The sequence below is a fragment of the Bubalus kerabau genome, chromosome 5 (assembly GCF_029407905.1).
Source record: "Bubalus kerabau isolate K-KA32 ecotype Philippines breed swamp buffalo chromosome 5, PCC_UOA_SB_1v2, whole genome shotgun sequence".
In the NCBI taxonomy this organism is placed as follows: domain Eukaryota; kingdom Metazoa; phylum Chordata; class Mammalia; order Artiodactyla; family Bovidae; genus Bubalus; species Bubalus kerabau.
The window spans coordinates 105,450,748-105,466,736 of NC_073628.1; the positions used below are offsets into that span (position 1 = coordinate 105,450,748).

The following is a 15,989-nucleotide window of genomic DNA, read 5'->3' on the forward strand; positions in this document are numbered from 1 at the left end:
GTTGTTTTTTTTTTAACTTATTGTGTTTGAGGCCTCCTTTTCCCAGGCTTCAAGGTTTTTTCCTTTTGGTTTCTGCCCTCCTAACCATGGAGATCACCCCTGGGATCTCTTTGGAAGAAATGATGCTAAAGCTGAAATTCCAGTACTTTGGCCACCTCATGCGAAGAGTTGACTCATTGGAAAAGACTCTGATGCTGGGAGGGATTGGGGGCAGGAGGAGAAGAGGATGACAGAGGATGAGATGGCTGGATGGCATCACTGACTCAATGGACATGAGTCTGGGTGAACTCCGGGAGTTGGTGATGGACAGGGAGGCCTGGCATGCTGCGATTCATGGGGTCGCACAGAGTCGGACATGACTGAGTGACTGAACTGAACTGAACTGAAGGTTGGCCCAGTGGTTTGTGTGAGCTTTGTGTAGGGTGAGGTTTGTGCTGTTTTTTTTTTCCTCTGATGGGCAGGGCTGAGTGAGGTGGTAATCTGTATGCTGATGATTGAGTTTGTATTTTTGTCTTGTCTGTTGTTTGGATGAGGCATCCTGCACAGGATGATGGTTGGGTGATGCCAGGTCTTGTATTCAAGTGGTTTCCTTTGTTAGAGTTCTCACTATTTGATAATCCCTAGGGTTAGTTCTCTGGTAGTCTAGGGTCTTGGAGTCAGTGCTCCCACTCCAAAGGCTCAGGGCTTGATCTCTGACCAGGAACGGAGATTCCACAGGTGGTTTGTTATGGTGTTAAATGGGATTAAAACAAATACCCATAAATGAGAAACCAAAGGTGAACCCCAGATAAATGGCAGTTACAAAATCAGGCAAATAAGAATTAAAATAATGAAATATGCACATACACATATACACCCATAAGCAAAATAAACACAGTCCAACAGGTACAATAGTTGACCAGGTGAACAAAGGAAACCAAAAATGATATCCACCAGTTAAGAGCAAAACTTAACTAAAGCACAAACTGGAAAGCAAAACTAAAGCAAGGTGCCAACTGGGGAATAAAGCAATGAAAACAAAACTAACAAATATGGTGAGAAAAAAAAGAAAAGAAAAGAAAGAATAGAAATGCAAAGTTAAATAGAGGTAGATAAAGAATATTTATATATATTAAAGATTAACTTCAAGGGGAAAAGAACAGTAGGAAAAGCAAACAAAGGACTGAATGTAGAAAAAATAATTGGTTTAAATTTTTTAAATTAAATTAAATAGAAAAGGAAAACTATAGAACTCCATAGAACTCCATAGTTAAAGGCCAACTTAGAGGCAAAGGTTTATAACAGCAATAAAAAGTGTGACTGAAAAAAAACCTCAAAAGCTTAATTAGATTTCATAGTGCTAATAAAATCGACAACTATAACAGAAGATAAAAAAAAGAAAAGAAAGATAAAAAATCCAAAAGAAACTATGGAACAAGTCAAAATATAAGAATAATAAATGTTTTATTTGAGTCTCTGCTGTCAGCTTCCTTCCCTTCACTGGGAGTCACAGTCCACCTCACCTCCCTGGGATGCCCTCCAACACTGTGCTGGTCTCTGGATCTTCTGTGGGGCATCTCAGACTTTAATCTGGTCCTACTCCTGTGTGTTCTTGCCTCCAATGTCCACAGCTATCCCAGAACTAGTGTGTTTTCTTTTATGGGAGGTTTCAGTGTCCTTTCATATATTCAATAGAAACAAAGTCTGCCTAGTTGATTGTGTGGATTTAATCTGAAGCTTGTACAGCTGGTGGGAAGGTTTTGGGTCTTCTTCCTTAGCCACAGTGCCCTTGGGTTTCAATTGTGGTTTTATTTCTACCTCTGAATGTGGGTCATCCACTGGGGTTTGCTAGTAAGGGTGCCCTGGAGGACTTGGGTTTGACCCTGTGAAGGCCAGGTGTGGAGGTGGTGCAGCTGCTTGGGTCACAGGGGTTCTGCCAGCACCAGGCACTCAGGGGAGTTAGCAGCTAGGGCATCAGGAAATATAGTGCTCTAGAAGGGTATGGCAACCAGTATTGGACAATACACTCCAGTATTCTTGCCTGGAGAACCCCACTAACAGAGAAGCCTAGCAGGCCACAGGGTTGCAAAGAGTTGGACACAACCCAAGCGACCCCACATGCATAGATGCAAAACTTTTTTGCCTGTGGCAGCTCTGCCCCAGTGAGGGTTGGGCGTGAAGGTGGCACAGCTGCTTGGGTTGCAGGGATCCTGGCACGCCAAGTGTGCAGGGACACAGACTGCCTCAGCTGCAGGAGTTACAGCCCTATCAGAGTCTTTTTTGGGGGGCATCTGGTAGCTGGTGATCAGAAGGCCTCTTTGCCTAGTCTTTCTCTGTAGCCCTGCCCATTCAGGCACTTAGAGGGATCCCTTGCCTGAGGTCTTTCTCTGTTGTTCCATGCATCAGGCACTTAAAGGGGCACCCTGTGTGGGGTCCTACTCTGTAGTTTGGTGTGTCAGACAAATAGACAGCCCCTCTATTGTTCAGCTGCCTTTGCTGGCCTGTGGGGAGCAAGAGGCTAGGGTGATGACTCCACCCCCTAAACATGACTCAGCAGTATCACCTTGCTTCCATGGCTGCCTGGCTTTCCTCCAAAGGTATTTCCCACCACAATCTCCTCCCTCATGTCCTCTTGGCCCATCTCTCTGCAGTCAACAACAGCCCTCACCTTGGGATTGCTCCACAATCCCTATGCTCCAGCTCCCAGGCACTGCACCTTCTAGGGGACCTGCCCCCCTGTCTGGGGTATGTATGGCTGTGGCAAGGACTGTCTGATTCTCTTTCCATTGAGGCTGTCATAGATCAGCTGTTTCACTCTCAGCCTTAATAAATGTTTCTCCTCTGACTCAGACTGTTGCCCGGATGTGGGGATTGGATCCTTTCTTCAGTTCTCCCACCTGCCGAGGGCAGGTCTAGTTCTACTAACACTCCTGTTTTCCCCCCTAGTTCCTTCCTCCTACCAAGTTTTGCATGGTTCTATATATTCTTTTTTATTGGTCAGGTACTCCTGTCCACTCTCAGCTGGTGTTCTGCGAGCACTTCTGTGTCTGAAGGTGTATTCCTGATGTATCCACGGAGAGAGATGTACTCCACAACCACCTACTCCTCCTCCATCTTGTTCCTCCCCAGATGTTCTTTTCATCATAGGGGACCGGAATGCAAAGTAGGAAGTCAAGAGATACCTGGAGTAACAGGCAAATTTGGCCTTGGAGTACACAATGAAGCAGGGCAAAGGCTAACAAGTTCTGTCAAGAGAACACACTAGTCATAGCAAACACCCTTTCCAACAATGCAAGAAATGTCTCTACACGTGGACATTACCAGATGGTCAATACCAAAATCAGATTGATTATATTTTTTGCAGCCGAAGATGGAGAAGATCTGTATAGTCAGGGAAAACAAGACCTGGAGCTGACTGTGGCTCAGCTCATGAGCTCCTTATTGCAAAATCCAGACTTAAATTGCAGTAAGTAGGGAAAACCATTAGACCATTCATGTATGCTACTGCTACTGCTAAGTCACTTCAGTAGTGTCCGACTCTGTGCGACCCCAGAGACGGCAGCCCATCAGGCTCCCCTGTCCCTGGGACTCTCCAGGCAAGAACACGAGTGGGTTGCCATTTCCTTCTCCAGTGCATGAAAGTGAAAAGTGAAAGGGAAGTCGCTCAGTCGTGTCCGACTCTTAGCGACCCCATGGACTGCAGCCTACCAGGCTCCTCCATCCATGGGATTTTCCAGGCAAGAGTACTGGAGTGGGGTGCCATTGCCCCCCATTTTTCTGAGACCATTCAGGTATAACCTAAATCGAATTGCTTATGATCATACAGTGGAGGTGACAAACAGATTCAAGGGATTAGATCTGGTAGACACAGTGCCTGAAGCACTATGGACAGAAGTTTGTAACATTGTACAGGAGGCAGTGACCAACACCATCCTAAAAAAATAGAAGTTCAAGAAGGCAAAGTGTTTGTCTGCAAGGCCTTACAAATTGCTGAGAAAAGAAGAGAAGCAAAAGGCAATAGAGAAAGGGAAAGATTTACCCTACTGAATTCAGAGTTCCAAAGAATAGCAAGGAGAGATAAGAAAGCCTTCTTCAATGAACAACAATTCAAAGAAATAGAGGAAAACAGTAGAACAGGAAAGGCTAGAGATCTCTTCAAGAAAATTGAAGTTATCAAGAGAACCTTTCATGCAAGGATGGGCACAATAAAGGACAGAAATGGCAAGGACTTAAGCAGAAGAGATTAAGAAGAATTGGCAATAACACACAGAAGAACTATACAAAAGAGATCTTAATGACCCAGATAACCATGATGGTGTGATCACTCACCTAGAACTAGACATCCTGGAGTGTTAATTCAATTGGACCTTAGGAAGCTTTACTATGAACAAAGCTGGTGGAGGTAATGGGAATTTCAGATGAGTTATTTAAAATCCTAAAAGATGATTTTGTTAAAATGCTGCACTCAAAATGTCACCTAATTTGGAAAACTCAGCAGTGGTCACAGGACTGAAAAAGGTTAGTTTTCATTCCAATCCCAAAGAAGAGCAATGCCAAAGAATGTTCAAACTACCGTACAACCGCACTGATTTTACATGCTAACAAGGTAATGCTCAAAATCCATCAAGCTAGGCTTCAGCAGTATATGAACTGAGAACTACCAGATGTACAAACTGGGCTTAAAAAAACAGAGAAATCAGAGATCAAATTACCAACATTCGTTGGCTTATCAAGAAAGCAAGGGAATTCCAGAAAGATATCTACATCTGCTTCATTGACTACACTAATGCCTTTGACTGTGTTGTTGTTCAGTCGCTAAGTCATGTCCAACTCTGCAACCCCATGGACTGTATGTAGCACACCAAGCTTCCCTATCCTTCACTATCTCCCAGAGTTTGCTCAAATTCATGTCCATTGAGTCAGTGAGGCCATTTAACCATCTCATTCTCTGCTACCCCCTTCTCCTTTTGCCTTCAATCTTGGCCAGCATCTGGGTCTTTTCCAGTGAGTCAGCTCCTTCACACCAGATGGCTAAAGTATTGGAGCTTCAGTTTCAGCATCAGTCCTTTTAATGAGTATTCACATTCATTGATTTGTGGATACTGAAACATCCTTGCATCCCTGGGATAAATCCCACTTGATTGTGGTATGTGATCCTTTTAACATATTATTGGATTCAGTTTGCTGGTATTTTGTTGAGGATTTTTGCACCTATATTCATCAGTGATACTGACCTGTAATTTTTTGTGTGTAATATCTCTGTCTGGTTTTAGTATTAGGGTGATGCTGGCCTCATAGAATGAGTTCAGAAGCATTCCTTCCTCTGCATTTTCTTGGAATGGTTTGAGAAGGATAAGTGTTAACTCTTCTCTTTAATGTTTGGTAGAATTCACCTGTGAAGCCATCTGCTCCTGGAGTTCTGTTTGTTGACAGTATTTTTTTAAATAGCTTTTTGAGGAAATCTCTTATGGTGCTTTGTATTTCTGTGATGCCAGTTGTAACATTTTTTAATTTATTCTTTTTATTTTACAATTTTTAAAATTATTCATTTACTTTTGGCTGCATCAGGTCTTAGTTGCAGTGCACAGGCTCTTCGTGGTGGCGCACAGGCTTCTCTCTAGTTGTGGTGCATGGGGTCCAGCACGTGGGCTCTATAGTTGGGATGCTCAGGCTTAGTTGCCCCGCAGTGTGTGGGATCCTAGTTCCCTGACCAGAGACTGAACCCACATTCCTTGCATTGAAAGTCAGATTCTTAACCACTGGACCACCAGGGAAGTCCCCTAATTCTTATGTTGAAGTATAGTTTATTTACTTTGTTGTGTTAGTTTCAGGTTGTAAAGCAAAGTGACTCAGATATACGTATATCCATTCTCTTTCAGATTCTTTTCCCATATAATTTTTTACAGAATATTGAGTATAGTTCTCTGTGCTATATAGCAGATCCTTGTTAATTGTCTATTTTACATATATTATTGTGTGTATGTTAATTCCAAACTCCTACTTTATCTCTTCCCGCCATGTCTCCCCTTTGATAACCATAAGTTTGTTTTCAAAGTCTGTGAGTCTATTTCTGTTTTGTAAATAATTTCATTTGTATTGTGTTTTTTTAGATGCCACATATGAGTGAGATCATATGATATTCATCTTTTTCTGACTCACTTTACTCAGAATGGAAGTCTCTAGGTCCATCTCACTGCAAATGGCATTATTTCATTCTTTTTTTAATGGTTGAATAATATTTTCTTGGAATGGTTTGAGAAGGATAAGTGTTAACTCTTCTCCTTAATGTTTGGTAGAATTCACCTGTGAAGCCATCTGCTCCTGGAGTTCTGTTTGTTGACAGTATTTTTTAAAATAGCTTTTTGTGGAAATCTCTTACGGTGCTTTGTATTTCTATGATGCCAGTTGTATATATATGATCATATATATATATATCTCTCACAACTTCTTTTTCCATTCATCTGTCAATGGACCGTAGATTGCTTCTATGTCTTAGCTATTGTAAATAGTGCTGTTATGAACACTGGGATATATGTATCTTCAAATTATGGGTTTCTCTAGATAGATGCCCACCAGTGGGATTGCTAGATCACATGGTAGCCCTATTTTCAGTTTTTATGGAACTTCCATACTATTCTTCATAGTGACTGTACCAATTTACATTTCCACCAACAGTGCAGGAGGGTTCCCTTTTCTCCACACCCTCTCTAGCATATGCTTTTTGAGGATGGCCATTCTTACCGGTTGAGAAATTTGTATGCAGGTCAGGAAGCAACAGTTAGAACTGGACATGGAACAACAGACTGGTTCCAAATAGGAAAAGGAGTACATCAAGGCTGTATATTGTCACCCTGCTTATTTAACTTATATGCAGAGTACATCATGAGAAATGCTGGACTGGAAGAAGCACAAGCTGGAATCAAGATTGCCGGGAGAAATATCAATAACCTCAGATATGCAGATGACACCACTCTTATGGCAGAAAGTGAAGAAGAACTAAAAGGCCTCTTGATGAAGGTGAAAGAGGAGAGTGAAAAAGTTGGCTTAAAACTCAACATTCAGAAAATGAAGATCATGGCATCTGGTCCCATCACTTCATGGGAAATAGATGTGGAAACAGTGTCAGACTTTATTTTTCTGGGCTCTAAAATCACTTCAGATGGTGATTGCAGCCATGAAATTAAAAGACACTTACTCCTTGGAAGAAAATTTATGACCAACCTAGATAGCATATTGAAAAGCAGAGACATTACTTTGCCAACAAAGGTCCATCTAATCAAGGCTATGGTTTTTCCAGTGGTCATGTATGGATGTGAGAGTTGGACTGTGAAGAAAGTGAGTGCCAAAGAATTGATGCTTTTGAACTGTGGTGTTGGAGAAGACTCTTGAGAGTCCCTTGGACTACAAGGAGATCCAACCAGTCCATTCTGAAGGAGACCAGCTCTGGGATTTCTTTGGAAGGAATGATGCTGAAGCTGAAACTCCAGTACTTTGGCCACCTCATGCGAAGAGTTGACTCATTGGGAAAGACTCTGACGCTGGGAGGGATTGGGGGCAAGAGGAGAAGGGGACGACAGAGGATGAGATGGCTGGATGGCATCACTGACTCGATGGACGTGAGTCTGAGTGAACTCCGGGAGTTGGTGATGGACAGGGAGGCCTGGTGTGCTGTAGGTCTCCCTACATGGGATCGCAAAGAGCTGGACACGACTGAGCGAGCGACTGAACTGAACTGATTTTTACCGGTGTGCGGTGATACCTCATATAGTTTTTGGTTTTCATTTCTCTAATAATCAGTGATGTTGAGCATCTTTTCATGTGTTTGTTGACCATCTGTATTTCTTCTTTGGAGAAATGTCTATTTAGGTCTGCCCATTTTTTTATTGGGTTTGTTTGTGGGATTTTGTGTGTGTGTGTGTGTGTTGTTTTGGCCATGCTGCAAGTGTGTGGGATCTTACTTCCCTGACCAAGTGACTAGGGATTGAACCTGTGCCCCCTGCAATGGAAGCACAGAGTCCTAAGCAATGGGCTGGCAGGGCACTCCCCAGTTGTTTGTTTTTTATATTGTGCTTCATGAGCTGTTTGTACATTTTGGAGATGAATTCCTTGGTTGCTTCCTTTGCAAATATTTTCTCCCATTCTCTGAGCTGTCTTTTCTTTTTGTTTATGGTTTCCTTTGCTGTGCAAAAGCTTTAAAGTTCAATTAAGTCCTATTTGTTTATTTTTGTTTTTATTTTCATTACTCTAGGAGATGGTTCAAAAAAGATGTTGCAATTTGTGTCAAAGAGTATTCTGCCTGTATTTTCCTCTAAGAGTTTTATAGTATCCAGTCTTATATTTAGGTCTTTAATCCATTTTGAGTTTATTTTTGTGTGTGGTATGAGAATTCTAATTTCATTATTTTACATGTAACTGTTCAGTTTTTCCAGAACCACTTATTGAAGAGACTGTCTTTTCTCCATTGTATAGTCTTACCTCCTTTGTTTTAGATTAATTAACCATAAATGTGTGGGTTTATTTCTGGGCTTTCTATCCTGTTGCATTGAGGTGTATTTCTGGTTGTAACTTCTTTTTTACTTCTGATTTCTAGATTTGGGCCCTCTCTCTGTTTTTCTCTTGTTGAGTTGGCCTCGATTTATCAATTCTGCTTATCTTTTCAGAGAACCAGCTCAGTTTCATTGATATTGTTTATTTAAGTCTCTATTTCATTTATTTCTGTTCTGATCTTCATGATTTCTTTCCTTCTGCTAAGTGGGTTTTGTTTGTTCTTTCTCTAATTGCTTTAGGTTATGTTTAGGCTGTTTATTTGATCCCACAGGTTTTGGATTTTGTTGGTTTGTTTTCCTTTGTGCCTAGGTCAAATTTGTCCCTAGAAGAAAATTGTAATTTCTTCTTTGATTTCGTCAGTGATCCAGTTGTTGTTTAGTAGTGTATTGTCTAGCCTCCTTGTGTTTGTGTTTCCTGTGGCTTTTTCCTTGTAGTTGATTTTTAGTCACATAGTTTTGTGGTCAGAAAGGATGCCTGATATGATTTCAATTTTCTTAGATTTGTTGAGACTTGATATGTGGCCTATTCTGTGATCTGTCCTAGAGACTGTTTCATGTACACTTGAAATTATTTGCTATTTTTGAATGGAATGTTCTATATAGATCTATTAAGTTCATTTGGTCTAATGTGTCATTTAAGGCCAGTTTTTTCTTGCTGATTTTCTGTCTGGACGACCTGTCCATTAATGTAAGTGGGGTGTTAAACTTCCCCCTTACATTAACTATTATAGTGTTACTATCAGTTTCTCCTTTTGTGTTTGTTAATATTAATACTTGCTTTATGTCTTTAGGGGCTCCTATATTGGGTGCATATTTGTTTACAATTGTTCATCTTCTTCTTGGCTTGATCCTTTGATCATTATGTAGGGTTCTTCTTTGTTTCTTATAACAGCCTTTGTTTTAAAGTCTACTTTGTCTGATATAACTATTGATAACCCAGCTTTCTTTTCATTTCCATTTTGCATGGAATACCTTTTTCCATCATGTCTTTCAGTCTGTATGTGTCTCTAAATCTGAAGTGAGTCTCTTGTGAAGTGAAAGTCGCTCAGTTGTGTCTAACTCTTTGTGGCCCCATGGACTGTAGCCTGCCAGGCTCCTCTGTCCATGGAATTCTCCAGGCAAGAATACTTGAATGGGTAGTCATTCCCTTCTCCAGGGGATCTTCCCAACCCAGGATCAAACCCAGGTCTTCCTGCATTGCAGGTAGATTCTTTACCATCTGAGCCACCAGGGTAGCCCAATAATACTGGAGTGAATAGCCTATCCCTTCTCCAGGGGATCATCCCATCCCAGGAATTGAACCAGGGTCTCCTGCACTGCAGGTGGCTTTTTACCAGCTGAGTTACCAGGGAAGCTCTTTACTGGAATGGGTTACCATACCCTCCTCCAGGGATCTAGCTTCCCAACTCAGATCTTTCCAACCCAGGGATAGAACCCAGGTCTCCCTCATTGCAGGCAGATTCCTTACTGTCTGAGCCACCAGGGAAGCCCATGAATATTGGAGTGGGTAGCCTGTCCCTTCTCCAGGGGATCTTTCCAACCTAGGAATTGACCTGGAGACTCCTGCACTGCAGGCAGATTCTTTACCAGCTGAGCTATGAAGCAGCATATATGTGGGCCCATTCAGTCACTCTGTGTCTTTTAATTAGGGCATTTAGTCCATTTGCATTTGAAGTAGTTACTGATAGGTACGTACTTCTTGCTATTTAGTTAGTTGTTTGAGGGCTGTGTTTTTAGTTCTATTTGTTCTTTTCTTCTTCTTCTGTTCTCCTCTCTTATGATTTGATGACGGTCTTTATTGTTACCTTTGGATTCCTTTCTCTTTGGTATGTGTGTATCTATTACAGATTTTTAGTTTGTGGTTACCATGAGACTCATATATAGCAGTGTGTATATATGTGTGTTAGTTGCCCAGTTGTGTCTGACTTTAGCACACCAGGCTCCTCCATTCATGGAATTCTCCAGGCAAGAATACTGAGTGGGTAGCCATTCTTTTCTCCAGGGGATCTTTCCAACCCAGGGATTGAACCTCAGTCTCCTGTATCGCAGGCAGATTCTTTACCACCTGGGCCACTAAGGAGGCCCAGATGTGTGTGTGTGTATATACATGCCACTGGTGGGTGGGGCTGAGGGGTCTAGGATGTCCCAAATTGATGTTGGCCTGCAGATGAATGGGACCAGATCCTGGGGTGGCTGGCTGAGGGCTCCACGGTGTCTTGGAGCTGATGTTGGCCTGCAGGTGGGCAAGCTGGGTCCTGATATGGCACGGCATGGGGCTGTGGTAGTTCTGATCTGGCATCTGCCCATTGAAGGGCAGGGCTGGGGCCCAGGGCTTCCAGAATTGGTGTCAAGCCAGTGGTGGGTCTGGCAGCAGGGTCTGGGGGTCCTGGAGGTGGTGTGTCAGCTCACTGGTGTGCAAGCTGGGTCCTAGCACTGATAAGCTGAAGGGCAGAGTGTGACATGGCACTCGCTGCCCTGTGCCCTAATGTTAGAGCCAGCTCCCCAAGAACAGCTGCTGGCAGCATCCCTGTCCCCAGGGTGAGCTGCCCACACCTCCAGGCTCTCCAGGAGGTTTCCTGAGATCAGCAGTGGGTCTGGCCCAGGCTCCTCTCAGTTTCCTGTTTCTGCTTGGGGCCCCGAGTGTGTGGGACTTTTTGCAAGTCCTCTAAGAGCAGTGTTGCTATTCCCACAGCCCTCTGCCTCTCCCAAAGGGAAGTCCATGCTGGCCTTCAAAGCCAGATGTCCAGGGGCCTGTCTTCCTGGTGCCAACCCCCAGGGTGGGGAGCCTGATGTGGGTCTTGGACCCCCCTCCTTGGGGAGAACCTCTGCAATTATGATGGTCCTTCAGTTTGGGGTTCCCCCCAGGTGTGGGTCTTGATGCACCACGACTTTGCCCCCACCCCACCCCATTGAGGGTCCTCCTTTACGTCTTTGATTGTAGACCATCTTTTCTGCTGCGCTAATCCTTACACGTCTGTTATATTCTGGGTGTGAGACCTTCCTCGGATCTGTGTACTGCAGATAATTTCTCATATTCTGTGGCCTCTCTTCATCTTCTTAATTTTTTTTTAGAAGAGAGATGGTTAATTCTTTGAAATCCAGTTTTTTAAATGTTTTTTTAAATCCATCTCTGTACTTTGTAAACTTTTTGCAGCTGATTTTGCCCCAGGATGGAAGAAGACAACAAGAAGCTTTTGGATGACAAGCCGCTCATGGAAGATGGTAATTAAGAAGGGTCTCCTCACAAAGAACATACATTTCACAGCACAGAAGGCACAGGGTGGGCTTGATCAGGGCCCTTTAATTCCCTTTTTTTCATAGAAGCTACATTTTTTAAGCTCACATTTTTCTCGAAAAGGCAGCCTACAGTATTCTGTCTTTAACTGGAGAAAGGGTCCATGTGGCTGAGACCCTGAAGATGGTGACTGTGGTTTCCAGTGTCTCTGCGGAGGAATCTAGTGCCATGTTTACTCCAGTCCTCTGAGTGTGATCTGTTCTTGTTTTATTTTCCTGGAAACTTTTGGATTAAAAAAAAAGTCCTATGATCTGCAGTTCCTCTAAGACGTGCTTTGGTTTGGGATAGTGCTGGACACCAGCAGGACAGCTTTACAGGGACACTGATGTCCCTGCCCCACTAGGACCCACTTCCATGCCTGAGAGCCCCTGCCCCGAAGCTGTGCTGCCTTCTCCCTCCTACTGACCCCTGTCTCATGACTGTAGATTCATGCCTTTTAGAACTTCTTTTCAGTCATTTTTGCTGAGCTTTAATGAAGGACTGGAGATAAGCCGTGTTTTGCTGGAAATCGGCAGTGATTCTCAAAGGCAATAATTCTCACACTTTTTTGTCAGGAAACTCCATTATATTCCTAAAAAATTACTGAAGACCCAAAGAGCGCTGGTTTACATCAGTTATACCTTTCAATGTTTACTGCATTAAGAACTAAAGCTAAAAAAAATTTATTTACTCACTTAAAATAGCAGTAATAAACCTGCTGGGTGTAACATGCAGAGCCTGGCCTAAGAGCAGATGTCTGCCTCTCACTAGTCTGGTGTGGTATCCTGTGTCATGTGGCCTCTGGAAAACTCTGAAAGGTTGTTGCTGAGCCATGAAAGACGCCAGGATTCTTGGCCTCCGGAGGACAGGGATTTAATCTGGGCCCAGTGACAAGGCTTGATCACTCAGAGCTTTTGTGTAATACCGTTTTATTAAAGTATAAAAGAGATAGACATAGACATCAGAAGGGGGCAGAAAGAGTGTCCCTATTGCAAGTTTTAACAAACTGTTTTATGTCTGTTAGAAAGGTATTAATCAGATAAGAGAGACACCTCAAGGCTGAGGGAGTTTCACCAGGCCCCTCTCCCACAATATGTATTTTTGAGATAGGACTGCCTGAGGTGTGTCCTCCCCCAGCCATAAAACAATTGATATGAATACTGGTTTGTTGAGCTATTATCAGCCCAAGGTTTGAGAAAGGAAAAAAGTTAGTCTTAGGTGGACCCATTTAGAAGAAAGGCAAATTCCAAAGCAAATACATAGTTTTATTAGCATAGTTTAAGAAAAACATTTGCATAAGAAAAACGCATTGGTTAGCTCAAGGTTTGAGAAAAGTTAAGTTCAGGTGGAACCAGGTGTCGCCATGGCAACACAGAATCTTAAGAGAAACCTCCTTTTAATTTTGAATAAAAAGAAGGAAAAAAAATCTGACACTTGTAGTTTGTTTCCTCCTGCCGCTTAAGGGAGAGATAAAAAATGGCACTGCAGTCTATTTCCTCTGTTTGGAGACCCCTGGCCTTCCTGCCTGTTACCCTGTCAGCTCCACGCCACACTCACTGATCTCAGGGTGGAAGAGACAGGTAGTGTTTTGCTATTGTTACGAAAATAGCTTTGAAGTGCCGACCCCTGGAAAGGGTTCCCCGGGCCACGTTTTGAGAATTGCTGCACCTGTCAGGATTTATCCAGGAGCCTCAGGCTTGAGGGTCTCCATCTGCTTTCTCTTGCTTGACGTCTAGACACAGAGGAGCTGGAGGACCCAGAGCTTGTGCTGGACTGTGTCCCCAGGGAGGCTGAGCAGAAGGCCGGCCTGGGAAGCTCCTGGTAACTGACCTGGGTGAGGATGGGGTGAGGGGACCTCTGTATTCTGGACAGTACGGTGAGGGAACATAGCCCCCACACAAGGGTAGCAGGTGTCCTTTCCACGTCAAGTCCAGGAATAGAGCAGAGCAAGGACAAGCAGAAACAGAGGTTGACTGCTCAGGAGAAAAGGCAGGCCTGCCTGCTGCGCAGGGACTTGAGCCACCTGGACCAGCTGCATGAAGAGAAAAACCTTTTCATCCAGAAGACAAGGTGAGTGGGCCAGCCGGTCCCCTGCCCCAGGCTGTGTGGGTGCCCTGGCCTCCACTCCTATCTAACCAGCAGTAACACTGCCGTGTGGATGACATGAAACTTCACTCCTGAATGTGTGAGATGGAGGAGGAGAGGTCAGCCACCCCGGGCCTGGTCCCACCCAAGGAGAGGGAGACTGAGGCCTGGGGTACGCGCGACCACTCACCCTGATTCTGGCTCAACTTCTAGGGAGGAGCTACGTGCCTGCCGCAGGAGGATGGAACTCCTGATCAAGCAGCAGGAGAGTGTGGCGGCCGAGATAGCTGCAGAGAGGGCAGCCAACAACATGTAGGTCTGAGGTTGGAGGTGGGGCCTTGGGGCCAGTGTGTGAGCAAGGAGCCGTGTCCACCCAATTGTGACCCGCATCTAGTGCCCGCTGCACCCGGGTAGCAAGGGAATGGACCCATCTCCTGCCCTTGTGGGAATCTGACAGCTGCAGCAGACACCAGGAGTCAGGTGGCCACGAGCTGGGAGGGCGATCACTTTGATACGGGTGTCTAGGGGGCCCTCCCTGAGAAGGGGACCCACAGGCTGGGACCTGAGTGATAGAAACAGCAGCCACGCGGCACTGGAGCAGGAGCACCAGGGTGGGCTAGGTAGGGGTGGGGAGGAGCATCCAGCACAGGGCCCCAGATGGCACCAGGTCACGGGCCTGCAGACCAGAGCCATCTGGTCAGTGTCACTAAAGGCCATTCTCATAGAGATGACCCCACCCACTTCTGCCCTTAGAGGGGGTATTTAGGGGTGGTGCATCTGTGTGTCCTACCCCATCACCACCCACCCCATTCATCAGAGCATAACTGGGCTCAGCTGACCGGGGGTCAAAGGGACTTGAAGTAGAAATTTCAAGGGGATTTCTTGAAGCGCACCACCCCCGCCAAGGAGGGATTGGCCAAGGGTGGGTCTCTTGGTGGCTTTTGTCCTCGAGATGCTTCTGGTTGGCAGATGAGTATGCTGGGTCCTTCCTGGGCCAAAACCAGGCTGGGCCTGCTGCTCTGAGGAGCTGGCAACCAGGGAACAGCTCCCCATCCTGTTAGAGAGGCCAGCGGAGCGGGTAAAGGCAGCGTGGTCAGATCAGCGAGAGTAGGCCCAGGAGAAGCCTGCCTTCGGCCACATTTCCGCCCACCCAACTGACCACTCATCTCCTGCAAGTGAAAAATCAGTTGAAGGCATGGCTGGCTGGGGGCCGGCAACCAAGGCCCTGACTGCCGCTGTCCCTGCGGTCACCAGGGCAGCCATGGGCCGCCTGGAGGCAGCATCGCAGCGCCTGTGCTCGGAGCTGAAGAATGAGCGGGACCTGCAGGCGCAGATGATGGTGGTGCTACAGCAGAGCGAGTGAGTCCAGGCCAGCTGGGGGTGGGGGGACCTTGAGATGGAGAACCACACTTGGCACTTGACTTTCAAGCTGCCTAAAAATGGAAGGGTAGCCAAGACTTCCCTTTTTGTTCAGTGTTTTTCACTTTCTCCACGTTTCTTTGAATTCTTAGGAACCGTGAAATCAGCTGCTTCTTCCTTTTTTCCTGCTCTTTGTGCCCCCATGGAACAACTGAAACGATTTTTAAATCTTTATGCCTTTTCTACAAGTATCCCCCCAGACCCCACCCCCTAGAGAGATACCCCACCCGGACCTTGTCCTGGAAGCCCTGCTGTGCGCCAGCCAATATCTGGGCTGCTCCTCACCAGCCTGGGACACCCCTGGTGGCCCTGCCTTTGTCCATCACTGTATCGTCCATTTAGTTTCTTAAAGCTTCTAACTTTTGAAAGAATTTCAAGTTTACAGAAGACTTGCAAAAACAGCACAAAGAATCCCCAGTGTCCCCTTCCCTCCATTATCTGGTGACACTTTACAGCAAGAGGGTTCCACCTGGAGTGGTTACAGAGGGTTGTCCTGCCTCCAGTAGGAAGGACCTTCTGACCTCAATATTTCTGAAGATTCCACCCCCAGAAGGGCCCCCCAAGTTGCCTTCGTGTGATGTCTCCTCAGGACGGTGGCCTAGGATCCCCCACCTGGTGCCCCCCAGCAAGAGTCCTGAAGGCCACTGGTCCCCTTTCTTGGGGGGGAGATTTCAGTCCCTTGATAG

The 15,989-nt window shown here is 45.2% G+C and overlaps 1 protein-coding gene across 1 annotated transcript in view; it reads left to right on the forward strand.

Annotated features, from left to right (window-relative positions):
- CFAP74 (cilia and flagella associated protein 74) overlaps positions 1 to 15,989 on the forward strand; it is a 103,519-nt gene that overhangs the window by 33,811 nt on the left and 53,719 nt on the right. The window contains exons 6-9 of the mRNA XM_055583793.1: positions 13,536 to 13,620; positions 13,672 to 13,869; positions 14,098 to 14,196; positions 15,139 to 15,243. Coding sequence (XP_055439768.1) covers positions 13,536 to 13,620; positions 13,672 to 13,869; positions 14,098 to 14,196; positions 15,139 to 15,243 — 487 coding nt within the window. The remainder of the gene's footprint in view (positions 1 to 13,535; positions 13,621 to 13,671; positions 13,870 to 14,097; positions 14,197 to 15,138; positions 15,244 to 15,989) is intronic.